Genomic DNA, 23066 nt, shown 5'->3' with positions numbered 1-23066 from the left:
CTCTGGGACAGATGGTGTGGTGCAGCAGTGATGTTGTGGTCCTCCACAGGTAGGGCGGTAGTCCCAGGGCAGAGTAGATAAAGAGATAGGGAAGAGACGTAGATGGTGCGGTGTTAAGCACAGAGATGTAGCGGTGCTGTGTTGGCGCAGGAATAAGTGGACGACACCAGGGCATGTAGTTCCAAAGCTTTACTCACAGTCTGTTGTGCATACAGGTGCCCGCATCCGTGCCGTGTCCTCCAGGTCAGGAGCTCAGCCAACCTCCAGGCAAGATGAAGTACTCCATTCCAACACTCCGCCAACATGTGCCTTTTCTGAAATACTCACAGTACTGAGTTACACTGGAGTTCCTCCTTTTCAGATGTTCCTAGAACTCTACTTGTACGGCAGACAGCTGTAGCCTGCTTCGGGGACTCCTCGCTACTAAGTCCCGGCTCACTCTCGATGCTGTTGTGCCCCCAAGTCTTATGTGGGAATAAAGTGGTGACAACTTCTATTCCTCCGGTGTCTGCTGCAGGACCATTAGTATCCATACAACCTCTGGGACCGGACCCCGGCCTTGCGCTTAGAACTTGAGGAAGGGCTCTGCTTTAACCCTAGTCCTTAGTTCTCTTCTACTCCTTACATTCCATACAAACTATCTTTCTTATGGAAGAATTAGACTTTCTTGATATCTTTTTCCTGTGCCAGCAGACCCAGGTCACTGAGGTTTGCTGCAGCACTCCTTCAATCCATCCCTCTCCGGGGACTTCTCTCTCCAACTCCCTCCGTGTCCTCACTTCTTCCCTCTCTCTCTGGTGCAGACTAAGCTCCACCCACCTCCCAGCACTCTTCGTGTTCCAAGCATGGAGCCACCAATGGTGCTTTGCTACACTACTATGTTGTGTGGGATGCAGGTGTTGGAGTGTGGTCAGGTGTCTCCACTTTACCTGGATGGTGGGATACCAGACCTCAGGAGGAGGTGCAGTACCTCTGTGGCGACTGAACCCTAAGAGGCGCCACACTAATATGGACCATATCAGATGGTGGTTCTGGATGTTGCAATGTGCTAAGGTTTTCCACATTTCTGAGGTGGTCCCAGTGCCACAGCAATGTTGGTGACTTCCTCCTCCTCTGTCTTGTGCTTCCACTGAGCCCTTGCTGTCAGGTGAGGACGAAGTCAGTAGTGAGCCTATCAGAAGGCGCTTCTATTCCTGCATTTTCCAGTCACGCTTTTTTGACGGAAGTAAGGATGGCATGTTGTGCTTGTAGTAATTATTCAGCTGGATGACCACATTGTAATCAGCACTTGTAACATTCCAGGTATCTCTGAGCTTATTGCTTAGGCACAGCAGCGTGTATTGCCTCATGTGTGCCAGGTTGTCTGGGTACTCTGTATCGTCTGTTTCCTCTGTATCCCTCCAGCCATGCTCCAGTGATGCCTGTGAGCTGCTTTAAGTCCAAACAGTCCCCTGGCTGGGCATTTGTGTACCTGGCCACTGTTGGTAGAGGAAACCATCCTCCAAGATGTGTGCACAACTAGCCTGATAATAGTGTGAACAGTCCCTGTTCCTCCTCCTCTCCTCTTTTGCCGCCACCTCATCCATCATCGCCTGAAGCTTTGTGTTTCTAGGAGGCTTAGAAGTGGGATAGTAACGATGACGATGGTATCATCAGCACTGCTCATGTTCGTGGAGTACTCAAAGCAGTGCAACACGGCACACATGTCCCACATGGAAGCCCACTAGTTGGTTGTGAAGTGGTGTTTTTCCCCAGAGCAACTCACCCGTATGTGCAGTAGCTCAAACTCCAGTATCGCCTGCTGCTGCTTGCAAAAACTCTCCAGCATTGCCTGCTTTTGCTTGCACAGTCTCTCCAGCATGTACAGGGTAGAGTTCCACTTTGTAGGTACTTCGCATATGAGGCGGTGAGTGAGAAGGCAGAAGTGAAGCTGCAGCGCAGACAGGCGAGCAGCATTAGGGAGAAATCGTCTATAGGGCGCACAGACGGCCTGCAGTTTCAGCAGCCGCTCTGACATATCTGTGTAATTTTTAAGAGGAAGTTCTGCATCACAAAACTCAGCACATGCTCCAGGCAAGCGATGTGCGTCTAATGGGCTAGACCCAGAGTTGCTACGAGTTTTCACCCATTATCACACACCACCAGGCCGGACTTGAGTTTTAGAGGCACCAACCACACATCTGTCTATTCTTTGATCCCCATCCACAGCTAATGCACAGTGTGGGATTTTTCCCACAAACAGATGAGTTTCAGAACAGCCTGCTCTAGTTTACCCCTGGCTGTGCTGAAGTTAGTGGTGCAGGTGTTGTGCTGACTGGATGAGGAGGTGTTGGAGGAAGCGAAGTAGGAGGAGGAGGCAACAGGAACAGAGAAACATCCCAAAAACATCCAGCAATCCTTTGTGGTGGTAGGACATGCACCAAAATACTTTTTGCCTCAGGGCCAGCCTCCACAACATTTGGCCAATGGGCAGTCAGAGAGATATAACGTCCCTGCCCGTGCTTACTGGTCCATGTATCGGTGGTTATGTGGACCTTTACACTGATGACAATGCGCAGTGCACACCTGATTTTGTATGCAACAAGTTCGAACAGGGCAGGGATAGCCCTCCGGGAAAGTAGTGGAGGCTGAGAACCATGTACTGTGTTTCCTGTGATCCCAACTTATTGTTAGCCCTTTAGAAATCACTTGTGAAGCCACAGTGTTTAGAGGATGTATAGCTGAACCCTTCTATGGGATGATATGGAGATGCTCAATGACACTGCTGCTGGTCGTGCTGTAACATCCTCTCCATGAGAGTAGCTAGGTAGTCCTATTGATCAGGAGGGGGAGAAGAGACCGAGACAACAGCAGAAGAGTGAGCAGGAGGAGGCTCAGATCTTTCCTGGTTGTTCAGATGTGTGTGTCACTGCAGCTCGTGCTTTGCATTCAGACGCCTCGTCATGCAGGTCGTCATGCAGGTGGTGCTCATGTTAAGAACATTTATGCCTTGCTTCAGTCTCAGACGGCCTCGACTCCCATGTGGGTTTATCAGCCCCCATTGCATCATCACACCTCTCCAGTCTGTCCTTATGTCCTTAATTCTGCTGCTCTACTAATCCACTAATGTCCTCGCTACATCTCTGCTTCTCCTCTTTGCAAATCCCTTCATTGTCTCCAAATTCCACAACGTATCCACTTCAAGTTACTAAAACTGACCTACAAAGCTGTGTATAATCTGTGTCCCATTAATCTTCATTTTGTGCCACCACCTAATCCATCATCACCTGAAGTGTATTTTCATGGAAGCATAGAAATGGTAAAGCTGATGTTGGCATCAGTGCTGGCCAAGTTCATGGAGTACTCAAAGCAACGTATCATGGCACACGCTTCCGGCATGGAGGCCCATTTGTTGGTCTTGCAGTGGTGGTGTTCCGCAGATTGACTCACCCATGCATGCTGCAACTGAAACTCCACTATTGTGTCTGGCTGCTGACACAATCTCTTCAGCATATGGAAGGTGGAATTTCACCTTTTGCATACTTCGTATATGAGGTGGAGAGCAAGAAAGCAGAATTGATGCTGCACCGCAGTCAGTCGAGCAGCTGCCGGGTGAGAATGCCTAAAGTTCGCACAGACGGCCTGCACTGTCTGACCGGATGAGGAAATGGTGGAAGACGTGGAGTATGAGGGAGGACGCGGAAACATGGACAGAGAATAGGCTAGGGGCCGTCCTCTGCACTTTTGCACCCTGCTCTCTCTTTTGCCGTGCAGCTGGGGCAGTGTGATCACCACCTCTTCCTCCAAACTGCCAATGTCATTCAGATGGCCTGAACTACATGTGGTGTCTAGTACCCAATCATCCCCAATTGCATAGTAACACCTCTCCAATCTGTTAGTAACTCTGCTGCCTTCTAATCTACTTCTGTCCTCACTACTCCTCCACTTCTTCAATCTGCAAATAGCTTCATTGTCTCTCAATTCCACAACGTATCGACATCAAGCTACTAAAACTGACCTGCAAAGTTGTCTATAATCTGTCTCCCCCATACTGAATATCTCCCTATATCTCCCACCACATAATCTCTCGTCATCTCAAGGCCTCCTTCTCTCCTCCACAATCGTACGTTCCTGATCTAATCACCTGCAAGACTTCTCCTGAGTATTCCCCCATCCTGTAGAATTCTGTGGCCAAACACATGCAATTATCCCCTACATTCATAACTTTGAAGCAGAACTTGAAAACTCATGTTTTCAAAACTGCTTATAGCCTGCAATGATCCCACTGCCACTTCACCAACCCCAGAGCTGCTGCAAACCCCGAACCTACTGTCTCCTTCCCCATTATCCTGTAGAATGTACGGCTGCAAGGGTAGGATCCTTTCCCCTCTAATTTCTATTTGTGTCTTGTATGTAACCCCTCCTCATGTACAGCACCATGGAATCAATGGTGCTCTAAAAAGCAAAAATAATAATTTCCCTCATGTTATTCCACCCAGTCTTCACCACTGCCCTCCTTGCTGGTGTACACTCAGCAGAAAGTTGCAGAAGTTGAGTCCTGGGTTTCATCATCTGCATCATCAGAGATGTGCTGCAGTAGTCCGCTGACCATTTGCACTACCCCTCCCACGTACTCATCCTCCAACAGAACAAGTGGTTGGGCATCAGTGCACTCAATGTCTTTGAATTGTGGGGCAGGGCCAGGTAGATGGCGCAGTGAACAACAGCGAGTCGTCATCAAAAAGCAGAAGTGACTGCTGCATGTCTTGGGGCTCAGACTGCTTGCCTGATTTGCAAGGGGGTGAGGTGGAAGACAGATGCCCATGGGTCACAGGTTAAAAATCTGCATTTTTTCACAGGGGGCCGGGTGGAAGACAAAGCAATGTGACTGAAGGCACTCTCAGCCAACCACCTCTACTTGTTCTGGTCTCACTATTCATCCAATTGTATTCGGGCATACGAAGTTACTCAGAAGGTCCCGTTGCCTGCTTACAATAAAGGAAGATGTTTCATTTGGGCACGTAGCAGACATAGATCAACCATGTCCTCTCTCCCTGCAGCAGCTACATCACCATCGCGGCCACATTTCCTATTTGATGCTCCTCATTGTTTTCAACCCCAAAAATTGCAGAATATTGCAAGGCCTGAATACAGGGAAAGAGAGAGAGAGTGGTAAGCAGATTATTACACTGACTGATTTTAGAGTACCCCCCCAAAAAAAAACAGTGTTGGTTACCTCCTCCTTCTACACCTCTTTCACCTCCACCGCCACCTCCACCTCCTCCTCAACCTTCTCCTCCACATGGACCTCTGCATCCTGGTTCAAGATTATCATTTTTTTCTTTTTTTATTCTTCTTATTTTAATTCATTTCCATAGCCACATTTGTTTACAGGGCAACTGTCCTTCTCTTACCCCATTTGGCTTTCTTTTGCAGCCCCTAGCCCTTATTCTGACCATTTTACAGTCATTGTATGACATTGAATTTCGGGACCTCTCTGACTTGAATGGGGTTCGCAGTCTGGGGTCAAGTTTGGGTCAAGTTCTAGTTCTAAACCAGAGTTTTTTTAAACAATTTGACCGTACCCAGCGAACTCGAACATTCACGAGTTCATTAATCGACAGTGCTAACTAGTGAGCCCCCATGCTTCCCAAAAGTGGGTGCTTTGAGTGATCCAAGGTTCAACACACTTTTTGGTTTGTTTCACACTTGTTTCTTTACTCCTTGTTCCCATATGTGTTCTCTTGTGGTTTTGTCAGTCTGCATCCACAATGTGCTAATTCCAATTAGAACAAGGAAAACCACTGCATGAACAGGTGTGTCTACGGTAATAACTGGCTTTGTAACATTAAAAGAAAGTATAAAATAGGAATGAAACTTCTACATTGGATGACACATAATACAATAGATCATGGAACAGTATTTTTAAACAGAAATTTACTGGTTCTCCCTTTGCTCCTCTTGGACCTTGGTCTCCTTTCTCCCCAGAGTGTCCCCTTGAACCCTAATGTTAGAGAAAGAAATAATAACATTATGCCCTGTTCATATAAGGTTTATGGTTTGTGGCTTTGCAATAAATATTTTGTTATATGGATATCTTGCAGTAACATTATCTGTTTCTATTGCATAGTTGTTGTCACTATAAAACAACATAAAAGAAAGATTAATCTATGATGTGCTAACATTAACAAATTACAGGTATAATGAAGGCACAATGTATACATCAAATGTGGCTCTGAGAAATTTGTCTTTTTCTTTTTGCAACTAAGAGTTTGTCATTTTCTAAGCTGCAGTGAAAAATACAGCACAGATTAGTTCTTATGGGGTAGAAGGTCAAGTTTATCTGAGCCGACGTTAACTGTTGATATCTTAATGTGATAAATGTATATTATGATTCAAAATAAGGTAAAAATTAAAACCAATTACTGAGAGGTTGACCATAGTGAATCTTTTGTCTTTAAAAAAATATTTTTATCACATGTATGTTTCCTAAATACTGGCAGTGTGTCACCATTACCTTATGCTTTATTGAGGTATTGTTCATAAAGGGAATCTAACACCTGATACATGCTGCCTGATCCACAGAGATATATACCAGTCTGAAATCCTACAGGCAGCAACTGATACATGCTGCCTGTAGACCGGGCATCATTCATCAACTGTTCGGTTCCCTTTAAAGAGATCATCTCATTAAGATCACTTCCATCCCTAACTCCTATTGGAGTAAGTACAGTATAAGTCAAATTTGTGCACTGAGGTATACAGCAGCTGTCTATAGAGAGGTGATGGTTTTATGAAACAACATCCTTAAAGTAAAAAAGAAAGAAGTCAGCTCACCACTCAGACTGTGAAATAATGAAAAATCCATTATGATGCAATGCAATGAATGAGGATTACAGTCTGAAACGCGTTTGCGCTGTCTCCACATTCTTTTAACCTCAAGCACATTGATGCAATTTTTATGGATTGCCAATAAATAATTTCATTTTTGACTGAAGACGGACACGCTGGATTTTTCATTATTTCACAACTTCTTTAAAGTGGTGGGAATACTTTCACACAGTACTTATATTGCCCTCATTTTGGCTTCTAGTGGGCTGTTACATCATGAGTTTACTTTGTATTGTTTGCTTCATACTGTACTGCGTGGTAGATATTTACAAGGGGCATTCTTCAGTTAATCAAAGGAGGTATTTGTTAAGAAATTCTCCAGAGATATATTTCAAATAAAATGCAAAAAAAGTGTAGAAAGACCCAGAGAGAAAAATGGTAAACTACTTTTCTGACTTAACAGCATATAGTAACTATAACCCCTTTACCCCTGAGGGTGGTTTGCATGTTAATGACCAGGCCAATTTTTACAATTCTGACCACTGTCCCTCTATGAGGTTATAACTCTGGAACGCTTCAACGGATCCCAGTGATTCTGAGACTGTTTTTTGTGACATATAGTACTTCATGATGGTGGCAAAATTTCTTCGGTATGACTTGTGTTTATTTGTGAAAAAAAAACGCAAAGTTCGCAAAAATTTAGAAAATTTTGCTATTTTCCAAATTTGAATTTTCATGCCCTTAAATCACAGAGATATGCCACACAAAATAGTTAATAAATAACATTTCCCACATGTCTACTTTACATCAGCACAATTTTGGAACCAACATTTTTTTTAGGTAGGAAGTTATAAGGGTTAAAAGCTGACCAGCGATTTTTAATTTTTCCAACAAAATTTACAAAACCATTTTTTTTAGGGAACACATCACATTTGAAGTGACTTTGAGGGGTCTATATGACAGAAGATACACAAAAGTGACACCACTCTAAAAACTGCACCCCTCAAGGTGCTCAAAACCACATTCAAAAAGTTTATTTAACCCTTCAGGTGCTTCACAGGAATTTTTTGAAAAAAAAAAAAATTAGCATTTAACTTTTTTCACAAAAATTTACTTCAACTGAAATTTTTTTATTTTGACAAGAGTAAAAGTTTGTTGTGTAATTTTTTCTGAGCATGCCGATACCACATATGAGGGAGAAAACCACTGTTTGGGTGCATGGCAGAGCTCAGAAGGGAAGGAGCGCCATTTGACTTTTTGAATGCAAAATTTGCTGGCACGATTGGGAGGACTCCATTTCGCATTTGGAGAGCCCCTGATGTGCCTAAAGAGTGAAAATCCCCCTCAAGTGAAACCATTTGGGAAACTAGATCCCTCAGTGAAATGATCTAGCTGTGTGGTGAGCACAATGAATCCTCAGGTGCTTCACAAAAGTTTATAACACTGAGCCATAAAAATAAAAAATAAAAATTTTCCCCACAAGTATGTTTCTAGCACAATATATTGTATTTTCATAAGGGTAGTAGGAGAAATTGCACCATACAATTTGTTGTGCAATTTCTCCTGAGTATGTTAATACCCCATATGAGGGCGAAAACCACTGCGTGTTACCTCTCCACGCTCCCTGCTCACCGCTGCTGGGTCCCATTCTGCCGTCACCTGCGCCGCTCCTCCTATGCTGCCTCAGCCTTTCCCGTGCCCTGCTTGAGCTCCTTGCTGGCACCTGCATGGGCGCTCCAGCGCACTCCTCTTCTGCCACCAGCCGCATGCTCCTGCTGCCCGCGCATGCGCCTTAGGGCCCGACCGCGCGTGTACTCCCCACTCTTATGCCCCTGAGTGACCTGACGCGGAAGTGCTGCCTGTCCAATGGAGGACAAGCGCTGGGTATTTCAGGCTGCCCTCCCTTAGTGGAGGTGCCTGATTATTGTGTTCTAATGCCATATTTGGGCCGCCTTGCTGCCGCTTATGTGGCGCCCCCAGGAGTATGGTCGCCACAGTGGCATTACCTTCCTCTTAGGGAGTGTGATGTCATGCCTGGAAGCAATGAAGGGTCTCTCTAGCAGTTAATCAATGCACACAGCACAGTTCCCACTCCAGGCCAGCAGAGGGAGCTCTGAACCAAAATAGGGGGAAGAGCTACTCTCTGGGGGCCAGGAAGGAGAAATTTAGTCAGTTCTGTGAGGAGGGCGAAGTGTGTTGATGTGAGGAAAAGAGCGGGGAGATTGAGCAAAGAGTTGAGGCTCATTCCCAGCTACAGCGCATGATTTGGAGCCTGGTCTCCAAGGTTGTATGGATACTGATGGTCCTGCAACAGAAACCAGAGGAATAGGAAGCTGTAAATGCTCTATTCCCATCTAAGACTCGGAGGCACCACAGCGACGTGTGAGCCAAAGGAGATAGAAGGCTACAGCTGTCTGCCATACAAGGTAGATCCAAAAGGAAAGAAGAAGGAGGAACGTCAGTTTAACACAGTACTGCATGTACCTCAAGTAAGTGCTAGAGAGGAGACTACACAACCCATCTGATAGAGAGATTCCTAAGTTGCTTCCAGGCTAATCATCTCCTGTGCCATCTGTAATCTGGACCCTGGACTGCACTTACAAAGTAAAGGTAAAGAAACTACATTCTGCTGTGTCCTTGCCTTCTTTCTGCAACTTCTTCAGCACTGCTACATCTCTGTGCCAATATAACTCCTTTTGGATCAAATATTTTAACTCAGGCTTACTGTGCGCTGCTGAAACCAGGATAAAATCACCACATGAGAAGTTTAACTATTTATTCCCAACGCGTTTCAAAGTGTAAAACCACTTCTTCCTCAGGGGATGACATGACATGGTTTCAGCAGCGCACAGTAAGCCTGAGTTAAAATATTTGATCCAAAAGGAGTTATATCGGCGGTCACGGTTGTGAACCTTCGGGCGTGCAGCAGGCTGACATTGATTTACATGCTTTTATCCCTTCTGGAAAAGGTGAGTAGATTCCATCTGAATTTATTCCATTTTCCACCCAGATAAGACCCTATTGCGCTTTTTCTTTCCTTAGTTTTATTCTACATCTCTGTGCCAGACACTGCACCCTCTTCCTCAACACCTATTTTCTCATCTACTCTGCCCTGGGACTACAGCCCTACCTGTGGAGGGCTGTAACATCACTGCTGCACCCCACCATCTGTCTCAGAGGATCTGTCTGTAGCGTCGGCTTAACACCTCCCTTGCCGAACACCACAGGTGGCGTCACGTCAATAAACTTTATTCCATCACTCAATCCCTTTTACATGGGCGCCCAGGGCCATGGACCGGGTCACCGCTGCTGTGACATTCCCCTGTGAGAGACCGGCCGGGTACAGAGTACCCCACAGCCCTGGGAGGGCGACCCACTTGCTTTGGACCTGCACAGCTAGCATCCTAAACCTTTGTCTACCTCCTTCTCTTCCAGAGTCCGCTCCCGCTCCGTGTCATCCTGGTGCCTGCCTACCATCTCCACCTCTGCTCTCCTCAGTCAGCTACCATCTCCACCTCCACTCCCCTCTGCCCTATAACCTCTCCATCTGGTTCCTTACTGCCTCTGTACCTCTCTTGCTCCTTTCCTGCTCAGTTCTTACCCGCTCCCTTCCACCCAGTCTCATCTCCGCTTTTTACGTTCTTTTTCCCTGAGCCGACCTTTGGTCCTGGCATCCGTGGTACTAGAGGTCCCTGAACTTGCTCCCTAATGATCCCTGTATAGGGGTTGGCCAAATCTGGTGCGCTCGCTCGGGGGCGTTTTGGTATCACGGTCCAGTGGGTTCACTTCTTGGTACTCGCCGCCTCCGGCATAACAGCGCGTCATTTGACTTTCTGATTTTAAAATTTCCTGGAATCATTAGCGGACATCATGTCCCATTTAAAGAGTCCCTGATGTGCCAAAACAGAGGAAACCCCCCACAAGTGACCCCATTTTGGAAACTAGACCCCTCAAGGAATGTATTTAGATGTGTGGTGAATCCCCAGATGCTTCACAGAAGTTTATAATGTTAAGCCGTGAAAATAATAAAATCACATTTTCCTCATCAAAATGTTGTTTTACTCGCAAGTTTTTAATTTTTGTAAGGGCTAATAAGAAATATTTCTACAAAAAAACTGAGGTCCATTTTTTCCTGAGTGTGCTAATACCCTAGATGTAATTCGGAAATATTTTTCAGGCACAGTGCAAAGCTCAGAAGGCAAGGTTTGCAGGTGCCATGATCTGCTGCAAGAGCATATGAGGTGTCAACACAGCAGACCTCCCCATAAGTGACCCTGTCAGGAAAATTTGAACATTTTCCATGGTTTCGATTACACACTCGTACATTGCTATTGGCTTCAGCTCCTTGGTTTTTAATGACACGCTGCCCCTCCCCCATTAGGTTGTGCAGTGTAACATTGAGCCTCTCAAGCTGCAGCCCCGCCTTCTCGCCTCCCTCTTTCTCCTTGTTGGAATGGCACAGAGTGCAGTCTCTCTGCCTGTGGGTAATTTGATCCCACTCTTTCCCCCCTCCATCGGGAATATGGCTTTTGACCAGGCAAATCTGGTCTGTCTGCAGCATATGGTTTTGGAAGTTCCTTTGTTCATTCAGGATCGAATATAATAACACCAAATATTCACAGAGGCAGGAAACTTATATTTTTGGAAACTGCATGGTCAGAGCTATCCACAGGTGGGTTTTGAAGCTTTGATGCCCACCAGAAATCGAGAAAAGGGTTCCCACCGTACACTAGCCCGCAGGTAGTTCTTGTTTGGTATTGATAGAAACATAAATTCGCAAGAAATAACATGATACTTCTGTCAACACGTTGTGAGCCTCGCAGCCAGAGTTATGGCACTCATAAGTTTTCTAGTAACTTTCAAAAGGGGAGTACAATCCCTAGCTCCACCCACCCAGTGAGGTCAGCGAGAATAAAGTATAAGGCTAGGATGCCTAATTAGAAAGTTGTCATTTGCTCTGGGTGCCAGCGAGGAAGCTGTGCTGATAGACCATTTTCCCTTGGGGAAGGCACCCCTCCCCCTTCCTCCACACAGCGTGCCATGAACTCATAAGTATAAGTTCTTATTTTAATCCACTTTATTTTGTAATTGCCTGTATATATTGCATCTTGTCTTGTTTGTAACATCTTTTATTTTTTTGTAAATACTGCCTATATTTTCTGGCGTAAATCTATAAAATTTAGTAGTTTCGTTTTCCTTGCTCTATAACGTACCGCCACGTTCCCCGTGCTAAAATTTACGCCACCTTTTGGGTTGCCTCCTGACCAGATATTTATTTTAAAATTTAACGAGGAGCTGGTGGCAGCAAAGTGTTCTGGGGTATTGGGAAGACCCTGGCAGTGATGGAACAGAGGTTTTATGTGTGTATTTCCTTATTTCCTGCCTGAGACTGGGAATATACATACCGCCCTCACTGCAGAGTGCCCAATAGCCAGTACACAGAAATGCAGCCTTTCTGGTGACTACTTATCCTAGGTGTAGTTCACTGTCTGACCTAAGAATAAGGGGGGCCCCAGAGAGCTGCAAGTTCTAAAACCAGAACTGAAGGGGGAAACAAAAGTTGTGGGTGGTTATATGACCCATGACCACTAACAAATAGTAAATATGTGACCATTGGTGGGATATAATAAATACCTGACATCTGGGGGGCAACCTCACTCCCCCCAGTTAATTACAAAGCCCATTTTACAAACTACACCTCTCAATGAATTCATCTAGGGGTGCAATGATCAAATTGACACTGCGGGTGTATCACTGAATTTTATACCATTGGACAGTGGAGATAAAATAACTACATTTTTACCACCAAAATTTGGTTTTAGCCCCAGATTTTACTTTTTCACACAAGAATTGGGTAAAAATGGCACCAATATTTGTCCCATTATTTCTACTAAATGTCGCAATACCCTATATGTAGCTGTACAGTACTGCTTAGCCACATGGCAAGACTCGGGGGGGATGGAGCGCTATTTGCCTCCTGGAGCACAGATTTTCCTACAACAGTTTGCAGACTCAATATACAGAGCCCCTAATTGCTAGAAGAGCAGAACCCCCCCTCTCAAGTGATCCCATTTGGGAAACTATATTCCTTGGGGAATTTATCTACAGGTGTAGTGACGATTTTGACTCCATGGGTGTTTTCCAGAAACAAGCAGCAATGAATGTTGCTGGTTGAAAATCGCAAACTGCCATTGTAGTGACTAGTATGATGTAGTAACCAGTACGCTGTAATGACCACTACGTTATGCCCAACCCGTGCTTCTGGAGGCATGCACCCGTAAGTTAGGCAGGCTCTCATCGCTTCAGAAATGCCAAACGTGGATGCAATATGTGGTTTAGGTACACTGTGGGAGGGTGGCATTTGAATTTGGGAGCGCAGAATTTGCTGAAATTCTTTTGGCGGGTGAGGAGCCATTTTACTTTTTCAGAGTCTTTGTGCTACCAGTAACGTGGAAGCCCCCTATATTTCCTTTAACATACGATGGATCTGAGTGAGGGCTTGCTTTTTTTGTGGATTGAGTTGAAGCTTTTATTGGGAACATTTTCCATAACGTTTGGGATCACATTTATTCGCCACTCTACCCTGAGAACTTAATTTGAGGTTTCAAACTAAATGTCTGAATGACATGATTGAGATATAAACCCTGAGGTATCCATTCACTATAATGAGGCAGCAGCATTACTCTGGACTCCATCTGGCCTCTGTTCAGTGGTGTCCCTCTTTTCAGAAGGGCACAAAACTGTGGCCAACGGCACTTTTATGCAATCCAAAAAAGATGGACACCGCCGGATCACAGGTCAGACAGCATCCACAGTGCCTCTATCTGCCTCATTATAGGAAATCTTCTGACGGGGGTTGGTCTGATTCAAATTTTTCAGAGATTTACACGGAAACCCAGGTGCGCTCAGTGCAGAGCGTAGAACAAATGTGTGCCAAGCCTTACTGCGATCTTTGGCATGAATGAAAAAAATCAACAGCACATGAAGAATTGGTTTTATTTATTTTTTACGCCATTCCTCATGCGGTATAAGTGATTAGGCGACTTTATTTTTCTGGTTGGTGCGATTACAGCAATACCAGATTTACTGTATATAGGTTTTTATGTTTGGCAGCTGTCACACACTAAAAGATGCTTTTTATTGCAAAAATAAAAAATAGTTTTTGCATTCCCATATTGTGAGAGCTATAATTTTTCCATATTTTGGCCCACAGAGTCATGTGAGGTCTTGGATGAGTTGATGTATTTATTGGTTCATTTTCAGGCACATGACATTTTTTGATCACTCTCTAGTCTGATTTTTGGGAGGCAGAATGAACAAAAACCATCAATTCAGGAATTTCTTTTGGGGGGGGTTTATGTCGTTCCGTGTGTTGTAAAATTGATTAGGCAGTTTTATTCTTCGGGTCAGGATGATTACAGTGATGGAAAAAACAAAGTTCGTTCAGCTCACCCTTGTGCGGTCCCAATGGAACACTGAAATCAAGGTACAGATCGCGTCTCTGCCAGAAGCCTTGAAGAGCACTTGTGAAAAAAGATCCAGCTTTGAAAAATAAAATCCAATTGCTTTATTTCAATCTGATTAAAAGGATAACATGACAGCCATATACACCCCATCGGTGTTATCGGAGGAAGATTGCCAGGAGAGGACCTGAACGCGTTTCGAACAACAAGTTGTTCTTAGACTCAGTTTAACCTCCACTTGCAACAAGCCTGGTTTTCATGCAAGCAATTAGGGTGAACATTAATTAATTAAGACGAAGATTCAAAAAAAGGGGAAAAAACACATTAAAAAGAGGTAGGAAAATGGATAATTACACTACCGTTCGAAAGTTTAGGGTCACTTAGAAATTTCCTTATTTTTGAAAGAAAACCACAGTTTTTTCCAATGAAGCTAACATTAAATGATTCAGAAATACACTCTATACATTGTTAATGTGTTAAATGACTATTCTAGCTGCAAACGTCTGGTTTGTAATGCAATATCTTCATAGGTGTATAGAGGCCCATTTCCACAACCAGCACTCCAATGTTCTTATGGTACTTTGTGTTTTCTAACTGTGTAAGAAGGCTAATGGATGGTTAGAATACCCTTGAAAACCCTTGTGCAAGTATGTTAACACAGCTGAAAACAGTTTGGTTGATTAGGGAACCTATAAACCTCTATTTCTATTAGCCCTGTAGCAAGGTTGTATCTTGAACATGCTCACTATTGTGAATCAAGAGGTGGTGGAAAAATCCACTAGCAAAACGACAATAGATCCCAATGTTAAAATTATACATCTTTATTGATCAGTTATGCAGGGAAAGACAATAACAGTACAAATTAGCATAAAACGGACAAACCTGCGTCACAAGTGGGAGAAAACGCTAGAATCGCCAAGACCATGATAATTAATAATAGGCAGGGTGAACTTGAGAACATATACAAGTTCTGTTGCAGCAAGAGCAACACTGCTGAAATACCTAAAAGGGTTAAATAAATTGCTGCCCTGCACAGATAGAATCAGCAAACGCTGCCAACACAGGGTCACACTTGAAAGTAGTTCATCTAAAGGTCAGTACCAGTTATATACCATAGATAGTAACATAAGTGCCAAAAAGTTGTCAGGGTATTACCTACAGTGAGTGGCGTGCTGAGGGTCCCAGGGGTCAGCGCGTCTGGGGGCAGCAATTTATTAGCTATTCTATCTGTGCAGGGCAGCAATTTATTTAACCCTTTTAGGTATTTCAGCAGTGTGGCTCTTGCTGCAACAGAACTTGTATATGTTCTCAAGTTCACCCTGCCTATTATTAATTATCATGGTCTTGGGGATCCTAGCGTTTTCTCCCACTTGTGATGCAGGTTTGTTCGTTTTATGCTAATTTGCACTGTTATTGTCTTTCCCTGCATAAGTGTTCAATAAAGATGTATAATTTTAACATTGGGATCTATTGTCGTTTTACTAGTGGACTTTTCCACCACCTCTTGATTGCTAATCTATAGCGATTGATCTATATTTATTGTCCTACACGAACTGTCGAGATACCTTGGCTGATTACATTATGCCAGGGTTATACCTCATAGTACAGGTTGTGTATTGAGCATTCTGTTTGACTCACTATTGTGAGGCCGCTATCTGCAGACCGGATATAACTTCAAGAGAAATGTGTTGTCTTCCAGGTGCAAAAATTAAAGATGTGTCTGACAGGATATCAGGACTCTTCAGACCTACAGATGACTACCCATTCCTGCTACTACATGTGGGGACAAATGACACTGCAAGAAACGACCTGGAAACCATCTGCAGAGACTTTGAAGACTTAGGCAAGAAAGTGAAAGAGCTGGGAGCGCAGGTGGTCTTCTCTTCCATCCTCCCAGTGGATGGCCATGGAACAAGGAGGTGGAATAAGATTCTGCAGGTGAACAACTGGCTACGTCGATGGTGCCGTCAGCAACGATTTGGATTCCTGGATCACGGAGTGAACTACTTATACGATGGACTACTTGCTAGAGATGGGGTGCACCTTACGAAGACTGGTAAGCATGTATTTGGAAGTCGCCTTGCTACACTTGTAAGGAGAGCTTTAAACTAGAACAACATGGGAAGGGAAGCAAAAGACCAGAAAAAGCCATACACCTGACAAATGCTATTGAGAACTCTGCTATTAGAAGTGGAAAGGAAGAACAAAGACGAAAGAATCTAATTAATAAAAATATTGGAGAAAGAGAAACCAATCACAAACTAAAATGTTTCTATACTAATGCACAAAGCATGGGCAACAAACAAGGAGAATTGGAACTACTAACACAGGAAAAGAAATATGATGTCATTGGAATCACTGAAACTTGGTGGGACAATACACATGATTGGAATACAAGACTAGAAGGATACAACTTATTTGCAAGAAACAGACTTGATAAACGAGGAGGGGGTGTCGCATTGTATGTTAGAAACGCGTATATCTGCACAGAGATTGAAGCTTCAGAGACTGGGAGTTCTGTGGAAACTGTTTGGGTAAGAATACAAGGACAGAACAATGGAAAGGACACCATTGTAGGCATTTACTACAGGCCGCCTGTGCAAGCTGAAGCTATGGATGAACTCTTTATGCATCAAATGGCCAAGTTCTCCAAAAAATATGACATAGTTGTCATGGGAGATTTCAACTATCCAGACATTTGTTGGGAATCTCTCTCAGGCAAAACTAACAGGTCAAGGAAATTCTTATCCTCTCTTGCTGACAACTTTATCTTCCAAAAGGTAAGGGAGAAAACAAGGGGAACTGCTACCTTGGATCTAATCCTTATAAACAGGGAGGAAATGGTTGAGGAGGTAAAAGTGGCTGGGACCCTAGGAGGTAGCGACCATGCTATTTTAGAATTTTGGATAACTAGAGGCGGAAGACCTGTGAAGACTCAGACGTCAAGGTTAGATTTCAGAAAGGCAGATTTTAAGGGATTCAGAAAGAGAATTGGAGGGATCCAATGGCTGGATATCCTTAAAGACAAAAATGTCCAGGAAGGATGGGAAATCTTGAAAAATGAAATTCTCAAAGCACAGTTGTTAACAATTCCGAAAAGAGGGAAGAATAGGAAGCAGTTAAGGAAACCAGGATGGATGAACACAGAACTTAAGCACATGCTAAAAAGGAAGAAAAAAATGTTTATAAAATGGAAAGAGGGAGGCATATCTAAAGAAGAATATAATGCTGTCTGCAGAACCTGCAGGGCACAAATCAGATTAGCTAAAGCTGAAAATGAATTGAGGCTTGCAAGAGATGTCAAAAGCAATAATAAAGGATTTTGGGGATATGTCAAAAGTAAAAGAAAAGTCAAAGATGCTATAGGATTTTTACAGGATGAAAATGATGAAATGGTAAGACAGGATGTTGAGAAGGCTGAACTTTTAAATTCCTATTTTGCATCTGTTTTCTCTCAGAAAGGAAATGTAACATCAACTGTTATTCACTGTCCTATTAAGGGAATAGAAGAATCCAGGATATCTATAAACAGAAAGATAGTGAGGAAACACTTAGCTAGCCTAAATGAATTCAAGTCTCCAGGTCCAGATGAATTACACCCCAGAGTGCTGAAGGAGATAGCAGAAGAAATTTTTGAACCCCTCTCTATAATCTTTGAAAATTCTTGGAGAACAGGAGAAGTGCCAGAAGACTGGAGAAGAGCAAATGTTGTTCCTATCTTCAAAAAGGGGAAGAAGGTGGACCCAGGTAACTATAGGCCAGTGAGTCTGACTTCTATACCAGGAAAGATCTTTGAACAAATTATTAAACAACATGTATGTCAATACCTGGATAAGAATGAAGTGATTAAACAGAGTCAGCATGGGTTTGTAACTAATAAGTCATGTCAGACTAACTTAATTTCCTTCTATGACGGTATCACTGATTGGGTGGATCAAGGAAATGCTGTAGATATAGTATATCTTGACTTCAGCAAAGCATTTGACAAAGTCTCTCATACAATCCTTATTGAAAAAATGATTAAGTATGGAATGGACAAGGCAACTGTTAGTTGGATTCATAACTGGCTTAGTGATCGGACCCAAAGAGTGGTCGTAAATGGCTGCACATCCAGTTGGAAGAATGTCTCAAGTGGGGTACCACAGGGCTCTGTCCTGGGCCCTGTATTGTTCAACATCTTTATCAACGATTTAGATGAAGGAATTGAGGGTAAACTGATTAAATTTGCTGATGACACAAAGCTAGGAGGGATAGCTAATACTAGAGAAGAGAGAGAGAGGATTCAAAAAGATTTAAATAAACTGGAGAAGTGGGCAGCAACTAACAGAATGGTTTTTAACAGGGAGAAATGCAAAGTACTACATCTGGGCAATAAAAATGGAAAAAGCATATATAGAATGGGAGGAATAGGGCTAAGTGACAGCACATGTGAAAAAGACTTGGGTATACTAATAGATCACAGACTGAATATGAGTCAACAGTGTGATGCAGCAGCAAAAAAGGCAAATGCAATTCTAGGATGTATTAACAGAAGCATACAGTCTAGATCACGTGAAGTCATTATTTCCCTCTACTCCTCTTTGGTCAGACCTCATCTGGAATATTGTGTCCAGTTTTGGGCACCACATTTTAAAAAAGACATCAACAAACTGGAGCAAGTTCAGAAAAGAGCGACCAGAATGGTGACCGGTCTGCAAACCCTGTCTTATGAGGAAAGGTTGCAGGATTTGGGAATGTTTAGTTTGCAAAAGAGAAGACTGAGAGGAGACTTAATAGCTGTCTACAAATATCTAAAGGGCTGTCACATTGTAGAAGGATCAACTTTATTCTCATTTGCACAAGGAAAGACTAGAAGCAATGGGATGAAACTGAATGGGAGGAGACACAGATTAGATATTAGAAAAAACTTTTTGACAGTTAGAGTGATCAATGAGTGGAACAGGCTGCCACGAGAAGTGGTGAGTTCTCCTTCAATGGAAGTCTTCAAACAGAGGCTGGACAGACATCTGACTGGGATGATTTAGCGAATCCTGCTTTGAGCAGGGGGTTGGACCAGATGGCCCAGGAGGTCCCTTCCAACTCTACGATTCTATGATTCTATGATTCTATGATTCTATGAATGTACGCCACTTTAATCCTCTTTGGAGGTTATAAAGTACCTTCTTCAGCCTATGTGGGCTTTTTTTATATTTGATGCCAACAACTATTTGTAGAGTGATGGCTATTATGTGTTGCTCCTATTGGGGCCTTTTTGATATAGATCAGGCTCAAGTGGGATTCCAATGTAATTAATATTCCACACTGTGATGGTCATATCTTAATTACACATATCTGTGGCTGGTGACTAATTTTGACTTTACGGAGACTATATAATAAAGCTGTACGTAATCCTGGTGCTAGAGAGTATTATATCTATAAAATAACACAATAAAAGAGAGGAGTGTTCTATCGAGTGTTTTTTTCTGTTTCAACCTGCTCTATTCAACATCAGTCAGTCTCATTTGAGTGCCTTTTGCATTCTAACAATTTCCAACAAGGACTGTTTAACAGTCTATGTATTATCATGGGGATTTTGAATTACAATGTATGCGCACCATCAATTATGTGGGGTGCTTTCGCATTGTATGTGATTTATTGTTGCTCTTTTTGTGATCAAAAATTTTTCATGTCTCTTTTACCGTAAGTGTGTTCTCACTAAGGCTAGCAGATTACGTGTTATAAGGACTATTCAACTTGAACAATGGCATCTATTTTGCATGTATTTGATCAATAGCAAGAGCCTGTGTGTGTTCTGTCTAAAATAGCTTTCACCGGCTTTTTTAACTATCTAGTAAAACCGCATTTCATCTCCAAAGCGCATGCATATACTCGCCTGTAAAAGGCTAACCTCACCTATGACGATGAACGCTGTTTTAAATATGATTGATTCTTCAGCATTTCTTAGCTAATCATGTATATTGATACGTTTTGTCTACCTCCCGTATTGAGATTTATATCTCCGTAATATCTGTATAGTATTTAATGCTGTATTAGGCCTCTTTCACACTTCAGTTTTTTGTATCAGTTATAATCCGCCAAAAAGGCGGACAAGCGGATCCGTTCTCAACTGATGTGAACGGATGGCACAGGATCCGTTTTCAGACGGATCCTGAAAATGAAGAAATTTAAAGGAATCGCTGGCCGGGAAGGAGAGAGAGAGAGAGAGAGAGAGAGAGAGAGAGAGAGAGAGAGAGAGAGAGAGAGAGAGAGAGAGAGAGAGAGAGAGAGAGAATTTTTGAGGATGGTGACGGACAGCAACTTTTGGCAGATCCTCACAAAAAACGGATGCAACGGACAGCAATCCGTCACAATCCGCCATTAATGCAAGTCAATGGGAAAAAAACGGATCCTCAAAAAAAATTTGAGGATCCGTTTTTTTTCAAAACCTGGCGGATTGTGGCTGATTGTAAAAAACGGAAGTGTGAAAGAGGCCTTACACTGCGGCGAGTTTGTTTTCAGCGCATGCGCATTGGTAACAGCGTACGTCACTTTGCTTGCCATTTCATAGTATACGCCTCCCCCAGATCCTCACACTTTGATTGGCTTAAAGTCAGCCTCCTCCAGTGAGGAAACCCAGTAACGCCTCTTTTCCTTATACTGAAGGTGTATGTGTGAATCACAGGGGACGCCCTCGAATTCTGTTTGAATGAATCATTCCGGCTTGCATGCTTCATGGTTTATCAGGTATTTTCCGTTAGAGGATTACCAGCACAATTTTCCGTGTTTGCGTTGCTCTAATAGCTTATACCGGTTTCTCTTCAATCCTACAATGTTGCTGGATTCCATTCCCTAGGGGGCATATGTGTGTAAGTTAGCATTAGGTTATTTTTGATCTGTGGCAACGAATGTACCTATATTCACTTTTGATCTAAGCCTGCTTCTAGCATGATGTATTCCTCGGCGCTTTAAGTTGTTTATTTCTCCCTGTTGTGGAGATGCATTATTTGTTTATAGCATATTATGCGATATCTCATTTGTGGTGATCGTGATTTCCACACATGCGCAATGGCAGATACCAGTTTTGTATTGTCCTTTGGTGCCATAGTAACGGCTCTCTTCACGCATGCGCGTTGGGAAAGCCTCCCCCAATGAGGGAACCTAGTACCGCTCTGTTTTTCCCGTATCCAGGAAGTGTATGTATGAGTCACGGGTGACGCCCCCAGACGCTGCCTGAGTGTGTTGCTCCAGCCTCCAAGCTTATGCGGCTTATCAGGTACCTGCCGCAGCTGCACATTATTTGTTAGATGACCTGATAGATTTATAGGATTCGCGTCAGACTTAACCTTCAGCCCCTGATGAAGCCACCTAGCGGTGGCGACACGCGGTGGCGACACGCGTCGGGCATTTTCCACAAGCTCTCTGTACTGAGTGGTATTGTATTGGGATTGTCTGTGCAGGATTGACACTTTAGGACGTGTTCCTTTTATGGTGACTCTCACTGGCATCCAGATTCAGCATGACTATTGCCTTTGTCTGCACAGTACTTTCACTACTGATAGTTTCTTTTGCCAATGTGGCCACTCTTTCACTATTACAGTGATTGAGGTATTTATCTAAGCAGCGTTAGGCAATCAATACTTTGATGCATGTCTTATGTGTATGGTTATTTGTATACCATTAGGCATGTTTAATTGCTCTCTGTTGTGCAAGTTTTTCCATTGTTCACATTTATATTACTGTGTGTTTTTTCTTTGTCTATGAATACCTGCTGTTCCAATTACATAGCCAGTGGTTGTATTTACTACTGCTTATATTGGGGATTTTTTCAGGGCTTTATTACAAGCTGTTTTTGGGTGTTTTGGGTTTTTTTGTACTGTCATTTTTCATGACTTTTAAATGTTTTTATGGTTGAGTCTGTGTATACCTAATAAAATATCTTGTGTATTGAGGTGATCCCTGCTTGTTTGTTTAGTAGCTTTCTCTCTCTATTATAATTAGAACCTATAAACCTGACCTTCTTGTGAGCTAGTTGAGAATCTGGAGCATTACTTTTGTTGGTTCCATTAAACTCTCAAAATGGCCAGAAAAAAAGAACATTCATGTGAAACTCAACAGTCTATTCTTGTTCTTAGAAATGAAGGCTATTCCATGCCATGTGAGAAATTGCCAAGAAACTGAAGATTTCCTACAACGGTGTGTACTACTCCCTTCAGAGAAGAGCACAAACAGGCTCAAAACAGAGTAGAAAGAGAAGTTGGAGGCCCCACAGCACAACTGAGCAACAAGACAAGTACATTAGAGTCTGTATTTTTATACATCGAAGCCTCACAGGTCCTCAACTGGCAGCTTCATTAAATAGTACACGCAAAATGCCAGTGTCAACGTCTACATTGAAGAGGCAACTCCAGGATGTTGGCCTTCAGGGCAGAGTTGCAAAGAAAAAGCCATATCTGAGACTGGCTAATAAAAGGAAAATATTAATATGGGCAAAAGAACACAGACATTGGAAGATTGGAAAAAAGTGTTATGGACAGATGAATTCAAGTTTGAGGTGTTTGGATCAACAGAAGAACATTTGCGAGATGCAGAACCACTGAAAAGATGCTGGAAGAGTGCCTGATGCCGTCTTCAAAGCATGGTGGAGGTAATGTGATGGTCTAGGGTTGCTTTGGTGCTGGTAAAGTGGGAGATTTGTACAAGGTAAAAGGGATTTTGAATAAGGAAGGCTATCACTCCATACCATACCCTGTGGACAGCGCTTGATTGGAGCTAATTTCAACCTACAACAGGACAATGACCCAAAGCACACCTCCA

At 43.2% G+C, this 23066-nt stretch overlaps 1 protein-coding gene across 1 annotated transcript in view; it reads right to left on the bottom strand.

Annotated features, from left to right (window-relative positions):
• The window catches only part of LOC141099719 (uncharacterized), a 772310-nt gene that overhangs the window by 127979 nt on the left and 621265 nt on the right, over positions 1-23066 (bottom strand). Inside the window, exon 21 of the mRNA XM_073587712.1 lies at positions 5921-5983. Within this exon, the coding sequence (XP_073443813.1) occupies positions 5921-5983 (63 nt within the window). The remainder of the gene's footprint in view (positions 1-5920; positions 5984-23066) is intronic.

Source organism: Dendrobates tinctorius, unplaced genomic scaffold, assembly GCF_039654945.1.
Source record: "Dendrobates tinctorius isolate UK_male_01 unplaced genomic scaffold, ASM3965494v1 ptg000102l, whole genome shotgun sequence".
Classification (NCBI taxonomy): Eukaryota; Metazoa; Chordata; class Amphibia; order Anura; family Dendrobatidae; genus Dendrobates; species Dendrobates tinctorius.
Note: the sequence above shows the minus strand (reverse complement) of the source record. Positions and strands in the feature narration are given on the sequence as shown.